The following is a 26258-nucleotide window of genomic DNA, read 5'->3' as shown; positions in this document are numbered from 1 at the left end:
ATGAACTCCCCAGGTTTGTAGTTGCCTAATATGCTGTTGGAGATCAGCAGAGAAATAACTCCAGAAAGAATGAAGGGATGGAACTGAAGCAAAACAACCCCCAGTTGTGGATGTGACTGGTGATAGAAGCAAGGTTCGATGCTGTAAAGAGCAATATTGCATAGGAACCTGGAATGTTAGCTCCATGAATCAAGGCAAATTGAAAGTGGTCAAACAGGAGATGACAAGAGTGAACATCGACATTCTAGGAATCAGTGAACTAAGATGGACGGGAATGGGTGAATTTAACTCAGATGACCATTATATCTTCCTATGACCATATATATTCCTACTGCATGCAGAAATCCCTCAGAAGAAATGGAGTAGCCATCAGAGTCAACGAAAGAGTCCGAAACGCTGTACTTGTATGCAATCTCCAAAACGACAGAATGATCTCTGTTTGTTTCCAAGGCAAACCATTCAATGTCACGGTAATCCAAGTCTATGCCTCGACCAGGGACTCTGAAGAAGCTGAAGTTGAACAGTTCTATGAAGACCTATAAGACCTTCTAGAACTAACACTCCCCCCGCAAAAAAGTGTCCTTTTAATTATAGGGGACTGGAATGCAAAAGTAGGAAGTCAAGAAACACCGGGAGTAACAGGCAAATTTGGCCTTGGAATACAGAATAAAGCAGGGCAAAGGCTAATAGAGTTCTGTGAAGAGAATACACTGGTCATAGCAATGGAATATTACTCAGCCATAAAAAGGAATGCATTTGAGACAGTTCTAAGGAGGTGGATGGGCCTAGAACCTATTATACATACTGAAGTGAGTCAGAAAGAGAAAGAAAAATACCATATTCTAACACATATATATGGAATCTAGAAAAATGGTACTGAAGAATTTATTTAAAGGGCAACAGTGGAGATACAGACATAGAGAATAGACTTATGCACACGGGGAGAGGGGGAGAGAGGGGAGGAGAAGGTGAGATGTATGGAAAGAATAACATGGAAACTTACACTACCATATGTAAAATAGATAGCCAATGGGAATTTGCTGTATGGCTCAGGAAACTCAAACAGGTGCTCTGTATCAACCTAGAGGGGTGGGATGGGGAGGGAAATGGGAGGGAGGTTCAAAAGGGAGGGAATATATGTATACCTATGGCTGATTCATGTTGAGGTTTGACAGAAAACAACAAAATTCTGTAAAGCAATTATCCTGCAATAAAAAATAAATTAATTTAAAAAAAAAGAGGCTAAGGGAAGGACTCCCTGGTGGTCCAGTGTTTAAGACTTTGCCTTCCAATGCAGGAGCTGCAGGTTTGATTCCTAGTCAGTGAACTAAGATCCCACATGCTTCACAGCCAAAAAAACAAAACATAAAACAGAAGAAATATTGTAACAAATTCAATAAAAGACTTTTTAAAAATGGTACACTTAAAAAAAAAAGTCTTAAGAAAAACAGGCTAAAGGAGAAATTCCAGACTATGGCAATGGAGAAGGAAAGAAATGGAAAGCACACTCTAGGTCCTAGAAAGCCCTCTGAAGAAAGAAGCAGGTAGGAAGTTGAAGGCACCCTGATCTTATGTCCTGCTTTCATTTTGCTCAGGCAAGTCACAGTCACATCCAGTCTGAACTATCACAGAAGTCCTCTGACTGGTCTCCCTTTAGCACAGTAACTCAAAGTAGACACATACTACTGAAAAATATTTTTAATTAGTTGAGTGAATCACTCAGGGACAAATTGAGAAATGGACTGTGTGGAAATTGTCCTGGTAGAAATTTATTCTTTTCCATACCTCAAGAAAAATGTGTAGTTTGGGGAAGAAAGTATTATTTGGAGTATTCTTTACATATAATTGCATATTTAATTAATAGTAACTCTCAAAAATTGAAAGGTTATCATGTGGTAACCTAGATAGCATATTAAAAAGCAGAGACATTACTTTGCCAACAAAGATCCGTCTAGTCAAGGCTATGGTTTTTCCAGTGGTCATGTATGGATATGAGAGTTGGACTGTGAAGAAAGCTGAATGCCAAAGAATTGATGCTTTTGAATTGTGGTGTTGGAGAAGACTCTTGAGAGTCCCTTGGACTGCAAGGAGATCCAACCAGTCCATTCTAAAGGAGATCAGTCCTGGGTGTTCATTGGAAGGACTGATGCTAAAGCTGAAACTCCAGTACTTTGGCCACCTCATGCGAAGAGTTGACTCATTGGAAAAGACTCTGATGTTGGGAGGGATTGGGGGCAGGAGGAGAAGGGGAGGACAGAGGATGAGATGGTTGGATGGCATCACTGACTCGATGGACGTGAGTTTGAGTAAACTCCAGTAGTTGATGATGGACAGGGAGGCCTGGTGTGCTGCGATTCATGGGGTTGCAAAGAGTCGGACACAACTGAGCGACTGAACTGAACTGAATGGTTTTTATAATCTCATTTAGTCCCAACAATCACTCTAAGACTGTTACCATTCTTACTTTACAGATGAGGAAACAGAGGTGTAGATACTGGTAATTAGGTAACTGGCCTACTGTTAGATCAGCTACAAATTGGCACTTGTTGGCATCTACCTCTATAAGGATTAAATTTGGTACAGCTGCAGCTGCTGACTTCCAACACTCCCTGAAAGGAGTTCAGGGTGGAGAGCAGAAATGAGGCACTCTGTGCTCTGGGGTGGCTGGGGGTGGGGAGGGAGATCTGGCAAAACAGGTCTTCAGATAGTCAGATATTTTTAGAAGCTGATTTTATAAGCCCAATTCTTCTGTCTCCTCCTATCTAGAAAAGCACTAAAATCCTTCATAGTGATGACTGTTCCTCATGACCAGCAAAATCTTTATAAGATTAGCAGAAACCTTCTGGGAAAATATGTGCCTGATTGCACATACTCTCCCTTCACAAAAATCATATATATACTGACCTTCCTCCTGTCTCTTTGGAGAAATTTCTCAGAGTTATCTGAGGTGCTCTCTCCTCGGCTACTGTCCTCATTTGCCTCAAATAAAACTTAACTTGAAACTCTCATATTGTGCATTTTTTAAGTTGACAGTTACATTGTTAATTATTGATGGAATATGTTAAAACCCAGTTCTGACTACAAAATGCATTGAGCTTTGCCCCCGACTTCTTATGATGATAACTTGAAGTGAGGTACTATTTTAAAGGAAAATAGGTATTTTTCTAAGAGAAATATTCTCAAGTTTAGTCTAGAATACTTATCTGTTGGATTCCTGGAAGTCAGAAAAACCCTGAGCTTTCTGCAAGAAATAAGCCATTCTCTCTTCCACAGTGCCCTCAAAATCTCCAATGAGGTGATCCAGATAATTACTTCTACACTGCGTAGTTTGAATAAATAGGATTAAAGAGCATTTTTCTCTAGTAGAAGACACATTAAAATTTAGCTGCAATAATAATTCTGGTGTTCTCTATGGTTTCCTAAAAGATCATTAAAAATTCTCAATGGTCTAACATTCAGAGCATGATGGAAATTTAAAATCTTGCACATACCTTTCTTTCTGTCATGTTCAGGAATTCTTTGTATTTGTTGAGTTGTTTGGATCTCAGGCTGAGAATGAAATTCTGCATTCCTGTGAGACCTTTTTAACCTGTTATTCTGTGTTGCTTCATAGAATAAAAATGTCCTCAGCATTAATTAGCATATTGAGACAATTGCAGGAATAATCATTATCCCAGAGGAAAAAATACAGAGACCAGGGTGAGATGTGTTGGTATAAGGAAGACACATTGTTCCCCAGACCATCAGGAGCACAGATTGACCCCCACAGCCCCACCCACTCTCAGGTTTGCTTACCCAGATTTTAGAATCTGGCAACATCTCTGGTCAAGATACAAAGAGACTCAGCATGCATTTTAGAGCATAAGTTCCAAAACCAAGATTTCCAGGTTTAACCCTGGTTCTATCACTTATTTATGTGACTTAGGTTAGGCAAGTTATTTAAATTCTTTCTGTCTTTTTTCTTTTTTTTTTTTTAAATGAAGATAATGACAGGCTCTAATTCATTGATTAGCTATGAGAACTTAATGGGTTAATACGTATAATGTGCTGAGGATCTTGCCTGTAGTAAGTTTCTATTAAATAGAGGAGGAATAAAGAGCTATAATGAGAATTCCAAGATGACTGTAACTATGTTTTGCCCAGAAAATATCTGAGACCTAGTCAAGAGGGATATCACTGTACTGCTCCAAAAATATATAATCAGCAGTTCCACATCTCAGTAAGCACTTAACCTTTACTTTTAAATAAAACACAACTAATTGTTTTTGTTTTGCTTTTAATTTTTTACTGTCCTCTTGTTTCATTCTCCAAAGTCCAGGGCATTTCTCCAATTGACCACATCCAGAAAGGAAATATTCTAGCGTTGTAATGTGTACTTAGTTAAGTTCTTTGAAATTTTTAAGTGTAAAAGGACCCCGAAACCATGACATTCGTTTAAAAATAACTTAAAATATTTATGTATTTAGTTACATCATTGAAGGACACTTTTAAATGACTATATTATGTGTATAGATCTCTAGTCACAATATCACTATACATACAGTGTAGAAGCTCTACACTAGTCCAAAGTTAATACTGCAGAAATTTGTATTGAGATCACATTTTAAGTAAAAAAAAAAAAAAAAAATCCACCCTCTAGATTGTATACAGAACTATTTTTAATCAAGCAAAGGGAAAAAATGTGCAAAAGAAAAATATGCCAAAGTAACAAAGGTTATTTACCTCAGATATTGGAATTAAGAGTAAGTTTTTTCTAAAATGGGCGTATATCTGTTTCCAAGTGGAAAAATACATGGTAAATTAAGATTAAAATATTTGCATTTAAAAATAAAGGGTATATGTTAATAAAGGGTATATGTAAATGAGTTCAATTTAAGAAACTAGGAGAAAAAAAGAAAATAAATGATAAGCAAAATTCATTAAATAGAAAGTTTAAAACAGGATCTACACATTCAAAACTGGTTCTTTTAAAAGATTAATGAAATTCCTGACTATATGGATAAAAAGAAAGAAGGTAGAAATTAATCATATAATGAATGGAAGGAAAAAAGACCAAAAATAGAAGAGAATTCAAAGATAATAAAAACCTTATTCATTTAAGCAAATATTTATGAGCACACAATGTGGCCCAGCTACTATTCCAAGCATCAGGAATAAAGCAGGTAAAAAAAAAAAGACAAAAATCCCTATTCTTATGGAACTAATATTACCAACGTGGGGGGAGGGGCAGTGTGACGGAAAGGTGGGTAATAATTAAATGTTCTTTAAAATTATAATTTGGTAGAAAATGGTAAGAAATAATTCAGGAAAGAAGGATACAGAGTGCTGAAGCATTACAATTTATTTGAAAATTTAGATGAAATGAGCAAATTCAATGAAATATTTAATTTACCAAAACTTATTCCTGAAGAAAAATTCTTTGTGTTTAACAGATACTAGGATACAACAGATGTTTACAGACTGCTGTATCTTCAGGTTGGTTGAGCTTGTGCCATGCTAGTTGTGAATATTTTGAATCTCATACCTGTCCATAACCATTAATGAAAATGAGTCTAAAATATTCTCACAAAGAAAGCAATAGCTTCATACTATTTTAAAAGCAAGTCCTAAAAGTTAGAAGAACAGATTATCCTAATATTACATAAACTCTTATAAACAATAAAAACACAAAAGTAGCATGGAGTCAGAGTGAAACACAATCCACCATTTATTTTGTGAAGCTAGAAAATCCTACATCTGAGATAAGAGAAAAAAGGATATCCCCCCTTTCCTTTCCCGTTAACACTCATAGTTTTCTTGATGTCACTTCCTAGTTATTTTTGTGTTTGTGTGTGCAATCTTTTTTTTCTTTAATTTTTTTTTTTTTTTTTTTGGCAGTGTTTGGTCTTCATTGCTGCATGGGTTTTTCTCTAGTTGCAGTGAGCAGGGGTGAACAGGATTCTCTAGTTGCAATGCACAGGGTTGTCGTTGCAGTGGCTTCTCTCGTGGAGCAGGGGCTCTAGGTACACGGGCTTCAGTAGTTGTGGCTCGTGGGCTTGAGAGCACAGGCTCAGTAGTTGTGATGCACAGGCTTAATTGCTATGTGGAATCTTCCACATCAAGGATCGAAACTGTGTCTCCTCCATTGGAAGGCAGATTCTTCAATGCTGAGCCATCAGGGAAGCCCTGTGTGTGCAATCTTCAAATTATTTGTATTTAGTATCTGTCCTTGGCCCCTTCTTTTCATCTGCATAATCTTTTTTAATTTTTATTTTATATTGGAATGTAGTTGATTAATAAAATTGTGTTAGTTTCAAATGTACAGCAAAGTGATTCAGCTATGCATATACATGTATCTATCCTTTCTCAAATTCTTTCCCCATTTAGGTTATTATAGAATATTGAGCAGTGTTCCCTGCACTATGCTGATGAATGATGTCATCTGCTGTCATGGTTTCATCTGTCACTTACATCCCTTTTGTTGTTTAGTTGTCAAGTCATGTCTAGCTCTTCACAACCCCACGGACTGCAGCACACTAAGTTCCCTGTCCCTCACCATCTCCCGGAGTTTGCTCAAGTTCACATCAATCGAATCAGTGATGCCATCCAACCATCTCATCCTCTGTTGCCCTCTTCTCATTTTGCCTTCAATCTTTCCCAGCATCAGGGTCTTTTCCAATGAGTCAATTCTTCACATTAGGTGGCCAGAGTATTGGAGTTTCAGCTTTGGCATCAGTCCTTCCAAAGAATATTCAGGACTGATTTCTTTAAGGATTGACTGGTTTGATCTCCTTGCTGTCCAAAGGATTCTCAAGAGTCTTCTTCAAACACCACAGTTTGAAACAATCAGTTCTTTGGCACTCAACCTTCTTTATGGTCCAATTCTCACATCCATACATGACTATTGGAAAGTCTATAGCCTTCACTGTATGAACCTTTGTCAGCAATGTCTTTACTTTTTAATACACTGTCTAGGCTTGTCATAGATTTCCTGCCAAGAAGCAATCATTTTCTAATTTCATGGCTGCAGTCACCATCTGTAGTGATTTTAGAGCCCAAGAAGAGGAAATCTTACATCAAATGTGTGTGTGTGTGTGTGTGTGTGTGACTCAGTCGTGTCAGACTCTTTCATGACTTCTAAATTTATATACTCAAATACTATCAGTTTTCTAATCTGCAGGCTCACCCATTCTTCACAAGTATTGAAAACATTTTGTCCAAAGCTATCCTCCTCACCTTGGGGCCCCTCCAGCTGCCTTTCATATCCTGTTGAATGGCACCATAATTGACCAAGTATCCCATGTCAAAAGCCTAGAAATCATCTTGATTTCTGTGTCTTTTTACTCCCTTCATCCTACAATTTAAGAAACCTGATGATTCTACCTCCTTAAGTCTCTCTGCTAAGTTCTTCCATTCCCATCCCTAGTGCCACAGCTGTATTCTGAACACTGATTTCTTTCCCAGATCCCTTGCAAGAGGTTGGCCTACCTGCCTTCAGTCTCCTCAGTCCATCTAAATCCTGCTGGTTACTGTTCCATCACCCCACACATGTCTATGCCTTATCTTCACCTGGAACGTTCCTCCACTTCCTTCTCCATCAGACTTACCCCAATCAAGGAGTCTTTTCTATTTAATCCACTTTTATTCTTAACCCAACTCAAAATGGTATCCTTCTTTGATCTCTCATCATCTCATTTATATTCTTATATAGCATTTGTTCAAAACTGTATAGTTGCCATTTCTCTTGCTGCAAAGTAAGATCCTTGAAGGCATAATTTCTCTCTTTCATCTATGCAGCATGAATACCTATCATAATGCTTAACACATGATTCCATGCAAAAAAAATTCATTGAATGAAGAAATTAATGATTATATTAATGAATGAAAATTCATTTGAAAAATATTTGTTGAGCATATATTATATACCAGACCCTATTCCAAGTATTGATGATATATTAGTAAAACTGGTCTTGTGGAGTCTTTTTTTGAAATGGGCATGTGATTAATTAAAATATGAATCAAATAAAAATGAGTCTGAGGAAGACAGGCTTCAAAATAGATATTGATTAATTCTGCTGCTGCTGCTGCCCCTAAGTCGCTTCAGTCGTGTCCGACTCTGTGAGACCCCATAGACAGCAGCCCACTAGGCTCCTCTGTCCCTGGGATTCTCCAGGCAAGAATACTGGAGTGGGTTGCCATTTCCTTCTCCAATGCATGAAAGTGAAAAGTGAAAGTGAAGTTGCTCAGTCGTGTCCGACTCCTAGCAACCTCATGGACTGCAGCCCACCAGGCTCCTCTGTCCATGGGATTTTCCAAGCAAGAGTACTGGAGTGGCGCGCCATTGCCTTCTCTGTTGATTAATTCTAACACTATCAATTTCACACTTAACTTTCCTCTCTTCATATCCTCCAGAATTAAATTTTGGAGGATAATAAGACTTTTCCATTTAAATAATAAGAATACACATACACACACACACACACCTGACAGTTTCTGTAAACAGAAACTCCAAAGTAAAGATCTTATGAAGTCTAAGTATATATGTAAATATTTACCTTCTTTTTGAGATATTTCAGGTCTCTCACCTGTCCGCCGATCAGGAGCAACAAGTGGGAGCGTCGTATAGTCAATCTTCTCGCCATTGTTTTCTGGGAAGTGGAACAAAATCCATTCTCATCATAATAATTGGATAAAATAACAGTTTGTATTATAACTGAAATGAAGGTTAATAACTATTTTTAAAGGTATCAATAATTCTAAAATGATATCTTAATTAAAGACTATAACAATTAATAACCATATAATGTCATGCTTTATGGACAAGAATTTACTAAGTACTTACTGCTATATGTGTACTAAAAATAAACATTTTTAATGTTTCTTTATAAATGTAACATTCTGCAACTTCAATTTACCAATTAAATAAAGGTGTTGAAAAAAGAAAGCTGGGCATATTGCTAAGAAATTAAGGCAATAATAGTATCTTCTGAGTTGTCATATTTTAAGTTAAATCTAGGCATCTATACTGTTTATTATCATTGTTTATAACCAAAAAGTTGATCACATTGAACTGACATTTTTATAAATCAAGTCAAATGTCCTGTCCAAAACATGTTGATCTGTATATATTTAGAGCTAAACAATAATAACAATGAAAAAGAATTTCTCAAAAAATAATTATTAAAACATTCTCCGTATGGAAATCTGATATCCAGCTCTCCGAATGTGTTCTAGTCTTTGCATCATCCATTTCATTAAATTTCTGGGAATTGACTATGTCATTTTTAGGCATAGTCAATGACTGTAATTTTTAGGTTAATGTAATAATAATAACAATAATAACAAACAACTCACTATGTCCCAGGTACTATTTCAGGTATTTATATGCATTCATTTATTCAATCCTCACAACAATTCTGTATAATGGAAACCGCAAAGTTATACATCCCCATATTATAGATGTGTAAACAGAGGCACAGAAAAATCTAACAAGCTTTACATACACATATGGAAAAAAAATTCAAGTAATAATTTTAAGTGCACAAGTTATAGTTATACATGACTGTAATAATATGTTTCTGGTAGAAAATTTAATGATAAGAATATGCAGACTTATTCCAAAAGTTTCCTAGGCACCATTTGTCTCTTGCTTGTGTTTGTGTATGTATCTGTGTACCTCGTAGACCAAATTTCATTAAACGACAAAAGAAAAAGAAAACTCAAATATCCTCCCATTATCATCAATGTATTGTTCAAGATGTATACTTTACAGAAAACTATATCTACTACAAAACATGCAATGAAGCTTAATTCCCAAGAGCATAGGCTAAATTATTAAATTGTACTTATGGCCAGTTATCCTGAGATCATCTCACCTCTGTGTGGTTTATGCCTCATGGTTTGGTATTCCAAGTTCTGGCAAGGAGTCTGTCTCATGAACCAAAAAGTTAGCAAAGTGACAATATGAGCAGAGTAAGAAGAGTCTAACTGCTCTGTGATGCGTCCCACACAGGAAGCCTCCCCTTAGAGTCACATTCATGCTTCTTCCTTCACACAAGAGTTAAAGGATGAGGATATTTAAAGTCTGCTCAACATCAGATAATAAGGTCCTGTGTTCAACTAGCACATTTGCATCTGAGACCCACTATTGCTGAGCTATGATAATAGATACATCAGAAGGTAGAAAATTTGACTTTTTTTTTTTTTCCAGAATTCTGGCCAATTTTATTTTAAGGTTTGGATGCATCTTTTAAGGGATCTCTAACTTAAAAGGTATAATTTGTACAGAAGATCTTAAAATTATTTGTGTTTTTCCACGAAAGCAGCACATTCATTAGTTAACTCATTTTATGTGCATTTTACTGATCACGTAATTTTATGCCAGGCTATGTTCTAAATGCTGAAGATAGAGCAGTCAACAAATATAGCAAGTAAATTACCTCTTGGCTCATGGGGTTTATAATATAGTGAGGTGGAGGACAGTAAACCAGTAAGTCAAGTGCATACTATACTAAATTGTGATTTTTAAAAACTAAGAAAAACATATTGGAAAAGAGGTGATAGTTTGGGGATAATAATGGAAGACCTCACTTGAGAAGGAAACACTTCAATAAAGTTCTAAAAGATACTACGGGAGATCATGAGTCTAAATATATAATAGGTTGTTAACTCCATGAGAATAGAAAGCATGTCTTATTATTCACAATATCAACAACTGAATAAATACATTTAGAGAAACTTCTGTGTGCTTACCATTTTGTTAATGAAATTATTTGATATTCATAAACAAATGATAAACTATGGAAAAGAGATAAAATATATATGAATTGGGCTTCCCTGATGGGTCAGGGGTTAAGAACCCACCTGCCAAGGCAGGAGACATGAGTCCGACACTTCGGTTGGGAAGATCCCCCTGGAGAAGGAAATAGCAACCCACCCCAGTATTCTTTCCTGGGAAATCCCATGGACAGAGGAGCCTGGCAGGCTACAGTCCATGGAGTCTCAAAGGAGTCAGAGAGTACTTAGCGACTGAACAACAAAGAGATAAATCAAAATTATGGAGAAAGAGCTAAAAATACATATGAATAGTTTAAGGCATTTCAAATATGTGAGTTAAGAAATAACTTATTTCTTAAGTTATTTTTTAGGCACCTTCCTACAACTGTAGCTATCCTCTCCTTTTATTCTCTAATTTTATACTCTAATGAATTCACTTGACTGAAGCCACCATTTGACTTAAGCCAATCCCTTGTCCTGTGTGCCCAGTTCTATCACTCTCACCTTCTGTCTTTCCAAATTATAGTGGGCTAAATGTTATGTATCTGTCACGTTTCAGATGAAAAAATTAAATGGCTTACTTAAGAAAGCTTTTGTTGATTCCTAAAAGACGCTGCTGTAAAGTGCTAAACTCAATATATCATCAAATTGGAAAAGTCAGTTTTCATTCCAATCCCAAAGAATGGCAATGCTGAAGAATGTTCAAATTACCGCACAATTGCATTCATTTCACATATAAGCAAAGTAATGCTCAAAATTCTCCAACCTAGGCTTCAACAGTATGTGAACAGAGAATTTCCAGATGTTCAAGCTGGATTTAGAAAAGTCAGAGAAACTAGAGATCAAATTGCTGACATCTGCTGAATCAGAGAAAGAGCAAGAGAATTCCAGGAAAACATCTACTTGCTTTATTGACTATGCTAAAGCTTTTGACTGTGTGGATCACAACAAACTGGAAAATTCTTAGAGATGGGAGTGTCAGACCACCTCACCTGCTTCTTGAAAAACCTATATGCAGGTCAAGAAGCAACAGTTAGAACAAGATATGGAACAAAAGACTGGTTCCAAATTGAGAGAGGAGTACATCAAGGCTGTATATTGTCACCCTGTTTATTTAACTTGTATTAGAGAACATCCTGCAAAATGTTGGGCTGGATGAAACACAAGCTGGAATTAAGACTGCTGGGAAAAATATCAATAACCTCAGACATGCAGATGACACCACCCTTATGGCAGGAAGAAAAGAGGAACTAAAGAACCTCTTAATGAAGGTGAAAGAGGAGAGTGAAAAAGTTGGCTTTAAAACTCAACATTTAAAAAACTAAGATCATGGCATCTGGTCCCATCACATCATGGCAAATAGATGGGGAAACAATGGAAATAGTGACAGACTATCTTCTTGGGCTCCAAAATCACTGTAGGTGGTGAGTGCAGCCATGAAATTAAGATGTTTGCTCCTTGAAAGAAAAGCTATGACCAACCTAGATAGCATATTAAAAAGCAGAGACATTACTTTGCTGACAAAGTCCATCTAGTCAAAGCTATGGTTTTACATCCATACAGTAGTCATGTATGGATGTAACAGCTGGACCATAAAGAAGTCTGAGCACTGAAGAATTGATGCTTTTGAACTGTGATGTTGGAGAAGATTCTTGAGAGTTCCTTGGACTGCAAGGAGATCAAACCAGTCAGTCCTAAAGGAAATCAACCCTGAATATTCATTGAAAGGACTGATGCTGAAGCGGAAGCTCTGATACTTTGGCCACCTGATGGGAAGAGCCAACTCATTTGAAAAGATCCTGATGCTGGGAAAGACTGAGGGCAAAAGGAGAACAGAGTGACAGAGGATGAGATGGTTGGATGGCATCACCAACGCAATGGACATGAGCTTGAGCAAGCTCCAGGAGATGGAGATGGACGGGGAGGCCCGACGGGCTACAGTTCACAGGGTTGCAAAGAATCAGACACGACTGAGCAACTGAACAACAACAAAGCTAGGTTATAATCTTTTTACATTTTCCCATTCCTCCAAATATTTCCCATAATAAAAATAGAATACAGGGGACTTCCTTGGTAGTCCAGTGGTTAAGACCTCACACTTGCAGTTCAGGGTGTGTGAGTTCAGTGCTTGGTTGGGGAACTAAGATCCCATATACTGCACACTGTGGCTAAAAATATTTTTTAAAAGTATGCATTAGAGTTCTTGCTAAATAGTCTCATTAGATTATATCACCAAAGAGGTGTGAGTCTTACCTGACTTTCTCATTAATATATTCTTGCAATTCAAAGGATAATGCACATTATAAACACTGAATACATGTGTGTGGCATTATCTAATAGACAAATAATCTTGGACTCTTTCTACCAAAATAGGGTCTCTTATCAACTTAGATTTTTATTTATTTGAGATCAAAGTTAAACCTAGGAATTTCATAAAGGTTTTAATATAAAGTTTCAAGCATCTCCCTAAATAAAATATCATATTCATTTAAAATTTACATGCAGTAATTGTAATCCTTTCAAGAGTATAATTTGATGAGTTTTAACACATATGTAGCTTGTACCCACATGCATAACAGAGATAGAGAACATTTCTATCTCCCAAAAAGTTGCCTCATGCCCCTTTGTAAACAATCCCCTCACATCAGCCTTGTCCCTGACAACTACTAATCTGATTCTGCAATATGAGTGAATTCATAATGATGTTTAGGTTTTTTATTATGACTTCTTTCTCTTTTCAAAGTGCTATTGAGATTTATGAATATTGTTGTATACATCAGTATTTCATTCCTTCTTATGGCTGAGAGTATTCCATTGTATAAACTGTTATTCATTCAACAGTTTTTCTATTGTCATTTCTTCACAAGGTGGGGAACATATGGGCTGTTTCTGGTGATAATGATAAAGTCATAACATTAATGTTATAGGGCTTTGTGTGGATGTCTGTTTTCATTTCTCCAGTGTGAATTTGTTGTTGTTTAGTCACTCAGTTGTGTCTGACCCACCAGGCTCCTCTGTCCATGGGATTTCCCAGGCAAGAATACTGGAGGAGGTTGCCATTTCCTTCTCCAGGGCATCTTCCCAACCAGGGGATCAAACCCACATCTCCTGCATAGGCAGGTAGATTCTTTACCACTGAGCCACCTGGGAAGCCCCTAGTGTGAATACCTAGGTATTCATTTCTGGGTCATATGGTAAGTGTATATTTAGCTTCATTAGAAATTCCTAATTGTTTTCTAAAGTGGCTGTACCATTTCACATCTGTATAAGGATTTTCAGATATCTCACACCTTCACCAGCACTTGGCATTGTTCATATTGTAAATTTTAGCCATTATGATAGGTGCATGTACCTTGTTGTGGCTTTAATTTGCATTTACTAACAATCAATCATTTTTTTAACCATCTTTTTGTCATCTGTATATCTTCTTTGGTGAAGTATCTATTCAAATCACTTAACCATTGTTAATTGAGATTCATATAAACATACCATCAGTTGCTTGTCAGATGAGCCTCTCCACTGGGCAGCTCACAACTCAAAGTGAGTGAGTGAGAGAGAGAGCACCCAAGATGGAAGCCTATTGCAGCACTACTTTCAATAGCCAGGACATAGGAAAAAAAAAACTAAATGTCCATCAACAGAGGAATGGATGCAGAGGACATGGTGTACGTATATATATAATGGAATATTACTCAGCCATAGAAAGGAATGACATGTATATTGTCACCCTGTTTATTTAACTTATACGCAGAGTACATCATGAGAAACGCTGGACTGGAAGAAACACAAGCTGGAATCAAGATTGCTGGGAGAAATATCAATAACCTCAGATATGCAGATGACACCACCCTTATGGCAGAAAGTGAAGAGGAACTCAAAAGCCTTTTGATGAAAGTGAAAGTGGAGAGTGAAAAAGTTGGCTTAAAGCTCAACATTCAGAAAATGAAGATCATGGCATCCGGTCCCACTACTTCATGGGAAATAGATGGGGAAACAGTGGAAACAGTGTCAGACTTTATTTTTCTGGGCTCCAAAATCACTACAGATGGTGACTACAGCCATGAAATTAAAAGACGCTTACTCCTTGGAAGGAAAGTTATGACCAACCTAGATAGCATATTCAAAAGCAGAGACATAACTTTGCCAACAAAGGTCCGTCTAGTCCAGGCTATGGTTTTTCCTGTGGTCATGTATGGATGTGAGAGTTGGACTGTGAAGAAGGCTGAGTGCCGAAGAATTGATGCTTTTGAACTGTGGTGTTGGAGAAGACTCTTGAGAGTCCCTTGGACTGCAAGGAGATCCAACCAGTCCATTCTGAAGGAGATCAGCCCTGGGATTTCTTTGGAAGGAATGATGCTAAAGCTGAAACTCCAGTACTTTGGCCACCTCATGCGAAGAGTTGACTCATTGGAAAAGACTCTGATGCTGGGAGGGATTGGGTGCAGGAGGAGAAGGGGATGACAGAGGATGAGATGGCTGGATGGCATCACTGACTCGATGGACGTGAGTCTCAGTGAACTCCAGGAGTTGGTGATGGACAGGGAGGCCTGGCGTTCTACGATTCATGGGGTTGCAAAGAGTTGGACACGACTGAGCGACTGATCTTATCTGAATGGACCTAGAGACTATCACACAGAGTGCAGTAAGTCAGAAAGAGAAAAACAAATACCATCTACTAAGGCATATATGTGGAATCTCGAAAATGGTACTGATAAATTTATTTGTAAAGCAGAAATAGAGACACAGAAGAAGAGAACAAACGTATGGATACTGAGGCAGAGAAAGGGGGAGGGAGAATGAATTGGGAGATTGGGATTGACATATATACACTATTGATATTATGTACAAAATAGAAAACTAATGAGAATCTAATGTTTAGCACAGAAAACTCTACTCAGTGCACTGTGGTGATTGTAAATGAAACCCAAAAAATAGAGAGGATATGTACACATATGGATGACTCATTTTGCTGTACAGAAAAAAATTGACACAGAAGTGTAAAGCAGCTATACTCCAATTAAAAAAGAAGCAAACACTTCTTAGCTGAGCAAGCAGAATAGAAAACAGGCTAAATTGTTTAACTGAAGATGAACTAGCTGACTTTTACCATTCAAGCTTTGTTCTTCAGGATCCCACCAGCATGTATTTACCATATCATGTGGCTGGAGATGTCTGAACTCTGTGATCAAACTGCTAGCCTGAGATATGGAGACTGGTGCTTCACCTAAGCAGCAGGCATACATGTTCTTCTCTCCTTAAAAGGAAAAAATAAATTTCTCTAAAGAGAAATGGACACATATTTAAAAATATATGGAAGTCTAACCAAAGAAGTGATATATTGTTATTTTTACCATGTTTCCTAGGTGAGGCTTCCCTGGTGGCTCAGACTGTAAAGAATCTGCATGGGAGACCCGGGTTTGATCCCTGGATTGGGAAGATCCCTTGAAGAAGGGCATGGCAACCCACTCCAGTATTCTTTCCTGGAGAATCCCATGGACAGAGGAGCCTAGTAGGCTACAGTCTATGGGGTCAGAAAAAGTCGGACATGACTGAGTGAATCTCTGTCTGAGTCCCAGGTGGCTCAATGCTAAAGAATCTGCCTACCAATGTAGGAAACAGCAGCAGCAACAGCAGACTTAGAAGAGAACCACAAATCAACACCTGTGTAGTTACAGAAGGGCAAAAATAGAAGACAGGAATCACGAAAGGCCACTTTAGAGGCTGCCTACCACGCTCATATAGAAATGCAATTATACATGGACTATATATCCTGTAAATTTCATACAATTACTGATTAGTTGTCATATCTCTTTTGTAGATTCTTTGAGTAAACTATGTACAATTAGAACCTCGGCGAATAAATTTGTCTTTCATTTTTTCTAGTCTATGCATTGTATTTCTTATTCTTGATCAACTACATGGTCTGGAGTCAATACAACATTTAAAAAAGGTATGGAGAGTGTATATCCTGGCTTTGTTTTCAATCTTAGGAGTAAAGCATTCAGTCTTTCACCTTCAATTATGATGTGAGATGCAGTTTTGTTTTGTTTTTGTTTTTTTTTCTTTAGGTGTGCTTGCTAGCAGGCTATCTTTTGTTCACAACTTTCTAAGACCTTTTATCAAGAATAAAAGTTGGATTTTCTCGTGTATTTTTCTGTGTATGGGCTTCCCTGGTGGCTCAGCAATAAAGAATCCACCTGCAATGCAGAAGTAAAGGGTTTGAGCCCCGGGTTGGGAAGATACCCTGAGAAGGAAATGGCAACCCACTCCTGTATTCTTACCTGGAGAAGCCCATGGAGCCTGGTATGCTACAGTCCATGGGATCCAAAAGAGTTGGACACAGCTTAGCAACTAAATAACAGCAACATGGTTATTCTTTTATACTGTGTTGAAATAGAGAATTACATTAATTGGTTTTCAAATGTTGAAACAAAATTGAATTCCTGGGACAAATCCCACTAGGTCATGATGTGTTAGTAATTTTTATATTGCTGAATTGGATGTGCTAATATTTTGTTAAGAAATTTTGATCTATCCAGGAAAGATATGGGTCTATAACTTTTTTTCTTAAATTTTTTTTTTTTGTGGTGAATGCTGGTGAATGTTCCATGCTCCATGTGCACATTAAAAAAATATGCTTTTTCTATTGTTGAGTAGAGGGCTCTATATACATCTGATATGCAGTTTGGTTGCAAAGTGCTCTTTCAGATTTTCTAAATCCTTACTGCGTTTTTGGTTTTTTTTTTTTGCCTAAATATCCTGAATAATTGCTGATAGCAGTATGTCAAAATGTCCAAATGAAATCGAGGATTTGTCTATTTCCCCTTTCAATTATATCAGTTTTTATTTTATGTATTTTCAAATTCTTTTATTGGGTATATATGCACTTTGAATTTTTAGGCATCTTATTATGCTGATTCCTTCAACATTATGTGATATGTGTCTTTATGAAATTTTCTTTCAGTGCTACAAAGAATGTCACTTTATCACCTTCCAGTCTGCATACTTTCAGATGGGAAATCTATGATTCTTACCGTCTCAAAGCTCTTGGATGATCTGTCAAATTTCACTCTTTTTTTATTCTTTGTGACTCACTTGGGATATTTCTGTTGATCTATCTTCAGTTTTACTAGGATCTTTTTCCTCTCTCTCTAATGTGTCCAGTTTTCTGACAAGCCCACGGAAGGAATGATTTATTTCTTTTTTTTTTTTTCCTATCTGATATTTCCATTTGACTCTTTTCTTATATAATCTTAATCTCTCAGATAAAATTTCCCCATATTCTCATGTATGTTTTCCTAAGTTTCCACTAGTATTTTGACAAGTTAAAAGTTATTCTCAAAAAGTTTTATGATGCTAATTCCAACGTCTTGAACATACCTGAGTTTATTTCAGCTGTGTGCTTCCCTTGCAGCTCAGTCAGTAAAGAACCTGCCTGCAGTGTAGGAGAACAGAGATGGATTCCTGGATTGGGAAGATCCCCTGGAGAAGAAATGGCAACCCACTCCAGTATTCTTGCCTGGAAAATCCCATGGACAGAGGAGCCTGGCAGACTACACGGTGTCACAAGAGTCAGACATGACTTCCCAACTAAACCACCAGCACACCATTTTAACTTTTGGCAATGGGTCATTGTCTCCCTTTTTTGCACATGTGTGTCAAATAATTTTTACTGAATGGCAAACATTGTATGTTTGGCTAGAAAAAAGTTACCTCTTCTTCTGTAAGACTAATAGTGTGGGACCTTGGGCTGGTTTATAGTTCATTGTTTCTGAGGTTGTCTTTGTTACATACAGACTTCAAATTTTCAGCAATATGGTGCTGCAACCTAATGCTTACTGTGCCGTCTTGGTAACTGAAGGTTTTTTCTGAGTGTTTTTTTTTTTTAGTTTTTTTTTTAATTTATTTATTTTAATTGGAGGCTAATTACAATATTGTAGTGGGTTTTGCCATACACTGACATGAATCAGCCATAAGTGTACATGTGTTCTGACTGTTTTTGATTCAAGTCTACAATTTCAGCAGATCTGAAGGGAGTCTCTTTCCAAACTCTTGCCCTCCCTCAGTGGTAAGCTTCTATAGCTTGTAACATCAAGTATGACAGTGTGGGAGACAGTAGAAATTCGAAGTTCTCTTGATCTAATCTCAGTCTCAGACAGATACTGTCTGCCTTAGCCTTAGGAGTGTGGCTTTCTCAGCATTCCTGCCTCTCCTCCTCAGTAGCCAAGCTCTTTCTTGTATGTGTCGGGGTCTTAGTCAGGAAAGAATTTCCCTCTCTTGGCCCCAGAGAGTTCCTTGCTTTTATCTCAGGATTAAAGATAATTTTATTCTAGTCTTTCCTTGGCAGTATCACCTTTTTGTCTAGGACCAGTGATGAAAGAGTTGCCTGCTCCACCTTGAGCAGTAGAATCTGCTGTTTGTGACGGTGCAAGGCTTGTGGTGGGAGCAATTGTGGTTTCCTTTCTTTTCAGTTCAGTTCAGTTCAGTCACTCAGTTGTGTCCGACTCTTTGCGACCCCATGAACCACAGCACGCCAGGCCTCCTGTCCATCACCAACTACTGGAGACCACCCAAACCCATGTCCATTGAGTCGATGACGCCATCCAACCATCTCATCCTCTGTCCTCCCCTTCTCCTCCTGCCCTCAATCTTTCCCAGCATCAGGGTCTTTTCCAATGAGTCAGCTCTTTGCATCAGGTGGCCAAAGTATTGGAGTTTCAGCTTCAACATCAGTCCTTCCAATGAACACCCAGGACTGATCTCCTTTAGGATGGACTGGTTGGATCTCCTCGCAGTCCAAGGGACTCTCAAGAGTCTTCTCCAACATCACAGTTCAAAAGCATCAATTCTTCGGTGCTCAGCTTTCTTTATAGTCCAACTTTCACAGCCATACATGACCACTGGAAAAAACATAGCCTTGACTAAACGGACCTTTGTTGGCAAAGTAATGTCTGCTTTTTAATATGCTGTCTAGGTTGGTCATAACTTTCTTTCCAAGGAGTAAGTGTCTTTTAATTTCATGGCTGCAGTCACCATCTGCAGTGATTTTGGAGCCCAGAAAAATAAAGTCAGCCACTGTTTCCCCATCTATTTGCCATGAAGTGATGGGACCAGATGCCATGATCTTCGTTTTCTGAATGTTGAACTTTAAGTCAACTTTTTCAGTCTTCTCTTTCACTTTCATCAAGAGGCTCTTTAGTTCTTCTTCACTTTCTGCCATAAGGGTGGTGTCATCTGCATATCTGAGGTTATTGATATTTCTCCCGGCAATCTTGATTCCAGTTTGTGCTTCCTCCAGCCCAGCGTTTCTCATGATGTACTCTGCATAGAAGTTAAATAAATAGGGTGACAATATACAGCCTTGATGTACTCCTTTTCCTATTTGGAACCAGTCTGTTGTTCCAAGTCAATTTCTAACTGTTGCTTCCTGACCTGCATACAGATTTCTCAGGAAGCAGGTCAGGTGGTCTGGTATCCCTATCTCTTTAAGAATTTTCCACAATTTATTGTGATCCACACAGTCAAAGGCTTTCCTTTGATCAGCTACAAAGAGACTTTGCTTTTAGCCATCTCCTAGCATCACTTTATTTTCTGAGACCAGGAGGGAAACAGGGAGGCTTATCTTACTTCTTCTAAAATGGAGGAAATTTTTTGCTTCTATTCTTTCCCCAATAGCCATTCCTGGGAGTAGGAGAGTTTCCTGGCCCTCCCTCAGTGTCTCAAAGTTTTTGCTTCATGTGAGAAAAAGATCTGGGAAATGATGTTTCATGCCTCTCCATCACTAAGGGGCTCGCCTGCGTCTCCTACTCTGCCCCAGTCTGTCTCATGAGCTCCCACTGGAGGTCTGTTGAAAAGACCTGGTGAGAGAGTGGACTCCCTTTATGTTTAGGGCTCTTGGGATTCTAAACTGTCAAGATAGCCCACACTCATCCTTCTAGAGTTTGTTAAAGGCTAAGACTCCATGCTTTCTATTCAGGGAGCCTGGGTCAGAGAACTAGATCCCACATGACTTGACCTAGAGTTTGCATGCCACAACAAAGACCCTGTGCAGCCAAATTTAAAAAAAAAAAAAAAGGGTTTGTTAAAATATCTGCTACTTTTATCTTATCCACTTTCATGGCAGCCACTGTTTCTCCCCTGCCTCAGATAAAGCTCTTTGTGAGTTCTATCTTTCCTCAGGGTGGAGTTGTGGGGTGAAGGGGAGCTTGTCCCTCTTTGGCACCGTTTACTTTGTGACTTTGTCACTCCGACACGCTCAAATAAAGTTAAAATTTTGTAAATGATCTAGATTTTCCTTGTCAGAGGAAATGACTTTTTGATGTGGCCTTCTATGTTCTAAGCAGAAGAGTATGTAAGATGATTTTTTTAAGTCAACTGGCTCAGTATCTTTAAAAATGTATTTCTGAATTAGCATTATTGGATTGCTCTGCTAAGATAAAAAAACACTTTGTGAAAATAATTGCATTTTTGGATGGCTTGTCAATGATGGCATTCTAGTAAGTGAATTGTAGGCTGTACATATATCCTTTATATAGAGATATTTATAAAACAATAAAAAAATTCAGTGGCAACTTTGCTGAGTCACTGTGGCTCCCTTAACAAAAATTTGAATCAAATTGAGGAAATCATGCATAGAATATTAATGTGAAATAATTGATGGTGATCTTAAAATGACATAAATAAATAATGGATACCACACAAATCTGGAAATTATGATTATGGAACTCAATATTAATTTCCTTTATCTATTGACAATCAGCCATGTGGAATGTACCTACAGTCATATGTTTATAGTTGTGTATTCATAATGATTATTTCTAATATTTTGTATTTTTAAAGTTTTATTCTTTGTATTTATCTGAAATGTTAAGTTTTTTATAAAGAATCTATGTTTTTTTTAAATTGTCAGTTTAATTAAACAGGAAAATAAATAACAGCTAGAAGGGAGTTTAAAATAATCCTTAGGTGATTATGGATAGTGAATTTTTTCTTCTTTGTAATTTTATGCACTGTATTAATTTCTAATAATTTTAATTATAATCCAGATGTTTTAACTATATACTGTCATGCATTTAAGAATGTTGAACAAACTTTTTTAAGAAATTCAAGTGTTATGTTTGTGATCAAGTAGACTCTTGAAAGAGTACATAAAATAACTGCTGAATGTTGTTAAGAAACTCCAGAAATATGTTCAATAAAATGTAGAATTCTAAAACAAAAAAAATGTATTTTAATTCTCAGTGATTACAAAATAAAACTGCATTTGTACCATGAATCATCAATTCTCTATCATCTTTGATTATAGAGTAAAAGAAAAACCTATGACATATATAGGGCTTCCCTGGTGGCTCAGACAGTTAAGAATCTGCCTCCAATACAGGAGACCTGGGTTCAATCCCCAGGTGAGGAAGATGCTCTGGCGAAGGGACTGGCAAGCCATTCCAGTATTCTTGCCTGGAGAATTCCATGGAAAGAGAAGCCTGGTGGGCTATAGTTCATGGGGTCACAAGAGTTGGACATGACTGAGCCACTAAAATTAACATAACATGCATATGTTAAACACACTTGACACATATATTAAAATTGTATACATTTAAATATTTAATTTGCAATATACACATTTAATATATGGTTAAATACACACCTTTCTAACTTAAATAGAAAATAGTACAAGAGAGGGGAACTAATCTCTTTTAAAATGGTGGTTAGTACTGATGATAAATGGAAATTATAATGGAGTAATCACAGTTCAGGCATAAAAAATAGACTCAGCAGCCATTGACGATGTGGTTTCAGACACGACTCTGCACTTCTGAGAACTTGTATTTTCTCCAAACTGAATCAAGCCCAAGGCCACTCTCAGGCCACATCCACCAGCTGCAGCATTAAAGTCTCAAGGTTCCCCTGGTAACTATGCCACCATTTCAGGCCCCAACCATTCCTTGCTTAGCAAGCACCCTTACTCCTTGCCAGCTCCAATTATAATTCTTGACAAACAGCTTATGTAACTAACTGTGGCCTTGGAGTTTTGCTTTTATAGGCTTCCTGCATTTGGTAGTCCATCAGAACACGATTCAAGTACCTCTTGAATCTGTGTCTCCCAGACTGCAGTTCTAACAAACCCCAAACAAATGCCTCTTTTATTTCAATCAGGTCTCCATTTCTAAAATGTTGGTGAACAGTGTTAATTAAAGGCACTAAGAACTCAATGAATGTCTGTTGCATAAAAAAAGAATATATGAATGAATTAATATATATATGAGGGAACATATAAATATAGAAACAGAGTTATAGGACTATTATTTGGGTTGTTTTCTAGTCCTCCAAGTTTTCCCTCCCTTTCACTCACCCTGAAAAGCACTCTTTCTTGCCTAGCCTGGAACAAAGCTGACACTACTTTGCAAAGTCCCCTAGGAGGCTGAAGTGGAGGTACTTGTTGAGCTTGGTATTTTCCCCTAAGTACTGTGGAAGGGAAAAGCAGGAAAGCAGAGCACAAAATGAAATGGGAATGGAACTAATAAGAGACCCTTTCAACATAATGGAACAGAAAGTAAGAAATGACCCAATTGTCCAAGATCATCCATTTCCTACCACCTATCTAATTTCTCTGGGCAACTTACAGTTCTGAGCACTTTTAAGCTCTCCTCAAGAGAAGGTGGGAAACTTGGATACCTTGTGTGGGGTTGGAATCACAAAAGGATAATTCTGACACCTGACCAAGATGGAAGTGAACTGAATTTCTTGTTTACAAGTTTCCTGGTGGCTCAGACAGTAAAGAATCTGCCTGCTAATGCAGAAAATCTGGGTTCAATCCCTGGATTGGGAAGATCCCCTGGAGAAGAGAATGGCTACTTACTCCAATATTCTTGTCTGGAGAATTCCATGGACAAAGGAGCCTGGCCAGCTGCAGTCCATGGGTCGCAAAGAGTCAGACACAACTGAGCAACTAACAATAGTTCTAACAATAATTCCCATGTGAACAAGAGAAGAAGGAAAATTCTACTACAGAATAAAAGAATGACCCTTAATAAGAGAAAAGACATAGAAACTTTCATTCTGAGAGCAGACTCTATCAGGGAAATAACAATCAGAAAACATAGCTTTGAAATGGAAATGCTAGTTGGAACTTTGTCTGAAGAAATATATAGCAATTTCTCTTGTCTAAGAATGCAATTCCAAGAAAGGAATTCTCAGACTGATGCACTCAGAGGGCATTGGTTAACACAATTAATGGGTTGCAAATGAGTAGGACAGGACTTAGCAACTAAGCAACAATGAAAGCATAATTAATACTTCCACTGTGAAATAATTAAAAATAAATAAGAGCAGAGGTCCTTAAGCATGGTCCCTGGGACCAGAAGCATTGTATCACCTGAGAACTGTTAAAAATGCAAATTCCATAGCCACACCCCAGAATCACTGAATCAGAAACTCTTGAGATGGAGCTCAACATTCTGTATTTTCACATATTCTCCAGATGATTCTGATGCAAGCTAAAGTTTGAAATCCACTGATACTAACATTGGAAGCAAATGAGTCACAGCTATTAACAGTCCCTCCCTTTAAGCTCATGTTTAGGAGAAAAAGAAAAAAGAAAAACCAAAAGGTTGAATAACCCAGAGGTTAATCATAGTTCAGAAGTAAGGATGTACCTAAAGGTAAAAGTCTTTCTTAACCTAGATACAAAATGGGAGGGAATATGTTGAATCATTTATGCCACTTCCCATTATGTTTTTAAAGAATAACAACCAGGCTGAACTGCAACTCTATGCTTTTGCCTTCATCTCAAGTTTTGATACTTGAAAAAGGTAAATTCCAGGTCCAGACTAATAGAGCATTATTGCTCACTTGATAGCAATACACCAAGATTAAGCATGATGTTAGAGAGATTCAGTTCAGCCTAAATAGAGATGAAGCCCTGAACTCACTGTTAGGCGATACATCCTAGTGACTTCTCCTCTTAGTGAATTTACATTTGCAATTTTCCATGCTCACCTACTTTCCTACCAGCACCTCACCCTTCTTAGCCCACTTTCTTTGGTTATGAATTAGTTAAAGCTCAGGGAATATCATCGTTGGACATTGCTTTATCAAAGTGTATTTGAACCAATAGTAAAATTGGTATGATAATTAAATGATAATGATATTTAAATGATAATTAAATAACACATAAGTGAGGTTTTGTTTTTGTTTTTTTGCATTCCAGTCCCCTATGATGAAAAGGACATCTTTTTGGGGTGTTAGTTCTAAAAGGTCTTGTCGGTCTTCATAGAACTGTTCAGCTTCAGCTTCTTCAGTGTTACTGGTTGGGGCATAGACTTGGATTACTGTGATACTGAATGGTTTGCCTTGGAAACGAACAGAGATCATTCTGTCGTTTTTGAGATTGCATTCAAGTACTGCATTTCGGACTCTTTTGTTGGTCATGATGGCTACTCCATTTCTTCTAAGGGATTCCTGCCCACAGTAGTAGATATAATGGTCATCAGAGTTAAATTCACCCATCAAGTTATGACCAACCTAGATAGCATATTGAAAAGCAGAGTCATTACTTTGCCAACAAAGGTCCATCTAGTCAAAGCTATGGTTTTTCCAGTGGTCATGTATGGATGTGAGAGCTGGACTGTGAAGAAAGCTGAGCGTCAAAGAATTGATGCTTTTGAACTGTGGCTTTGGAGAAGACTCTTGAGAGTCCCTTGGACTGCAAGGAGATCCAACCAGTCCATTCTGAAGGAGATCAGCCCTGGGATTTCTTTGGAAGGAATGATGCTAAAGCTGAAACTCCAGTACTTTGGCCACCTCATGCGAAGAGTTGACTCATTGGAAAAGTCTCTGATGCTGGGAGGGATTGGGTGCAGGAGGAGAAGGGGATGACAGAGGATGAGATGGCTGGATGGCATCACTGACTCGATGGACGTGAATCTGAGTGAACTCCGGGAGTTGGTGATGGACAAGGAGGCCTGGCGTGCTGCGATTCATGGGGTCGCAAAGAGTCAGACACGACTGAGCGATTGAACTGAACTGAACTGAAGTGAGTTTTAGATCACCTGCTGTTTGTCTGTCTCAATCTGACCCTCCACCATCATGAGGACAATTAAAAGTACATTCTAAAAGACATAGCAAAATGCTCTACGAAAATGAAATATAAAAATAGACCGAGACTTCCTGAGAGGTTGTCAACATATCTAGCTCAGCAGAGGAAGAAAAGTAGCTGGAGGTACCTCACTATCTGAGCTAAAACCACACAGGAAGTCTCAAACTCAAGGAGCTCACGGTACTGCAAGGCTCAGGGTAATGTACATTTCACTGTGCAAGGTAGGGTGACCCTGACAAGTACTTCCTCTCTTTCCTTACTTTCATGCAAGGTCTAGAAACAATGAAAAAAAGATAAAACTTAAATATTACTGATTTGAGATCTACCTTTAAATCCCTGGCTCACTTTAAATTTGCTCTCTTGAGAATGGATTCCAGTATAGTAACAGTAAGAAACATACACACGAGAA

General features: G+C 37.8%; 1 protein-coding gene across 2 annotated transcripts in view; it reads right to left on the bottom strand.

The window, feature by feature from the left end:
- The window catches only part of LOC147372710 (C-type lectin domain family 7 member A-like), a 55428-nt gene that overhangs the window by 14021 nt on the left and 15149 nt on the right, over window positions 1-26258 (bottom strand). Inside the window, exons 1-3 of one of the 2 annotated variants that reach the window (XM_086404120.1) lie at window positions 9855-10089; window positions 8535-8627; window positions 3492-3605 (exon numbers count right to left, since the gene is read on the bottom strand). In XM_086404120.1, coding sequence (XP_086260246.1) covers window positions 3492-3605; window positions 8535-8627; window positions 9855-9915 — 268 coding nt within the window. In that variant the 5' untranslated portion in view covers window positions 9916-10089. Of the gene's footprint in view, window positions 1-3491; window positions 3606-8534; window positions 8628-9854; window positions 10090-26258 lie in introns of those variants that run through there. The other variant, XM_086404119.1, reaches the window with a different exon arrangement.

The sequence above is a fragment of the Bos grunniens genome, chromosome 5 (assembly GCF_055505025.1).
Source record: "Bos grunniens cultivar Pamir isolate PY7600 chromosome 5, Bosgru_T2T1.0, whole genome shotgun sequence".
Taxonomy (NCBI): domain Eukaryota; kingdom Metazoa; phylum Chordata; class Mammalia; order Artiodactyla; family Bovidae; genus Bos; species Bos grunniens.
Note: the sequence above shows the minus strand (reverse complement) of the source record. Positions and strands in the feature narration are given on the sequence as shown.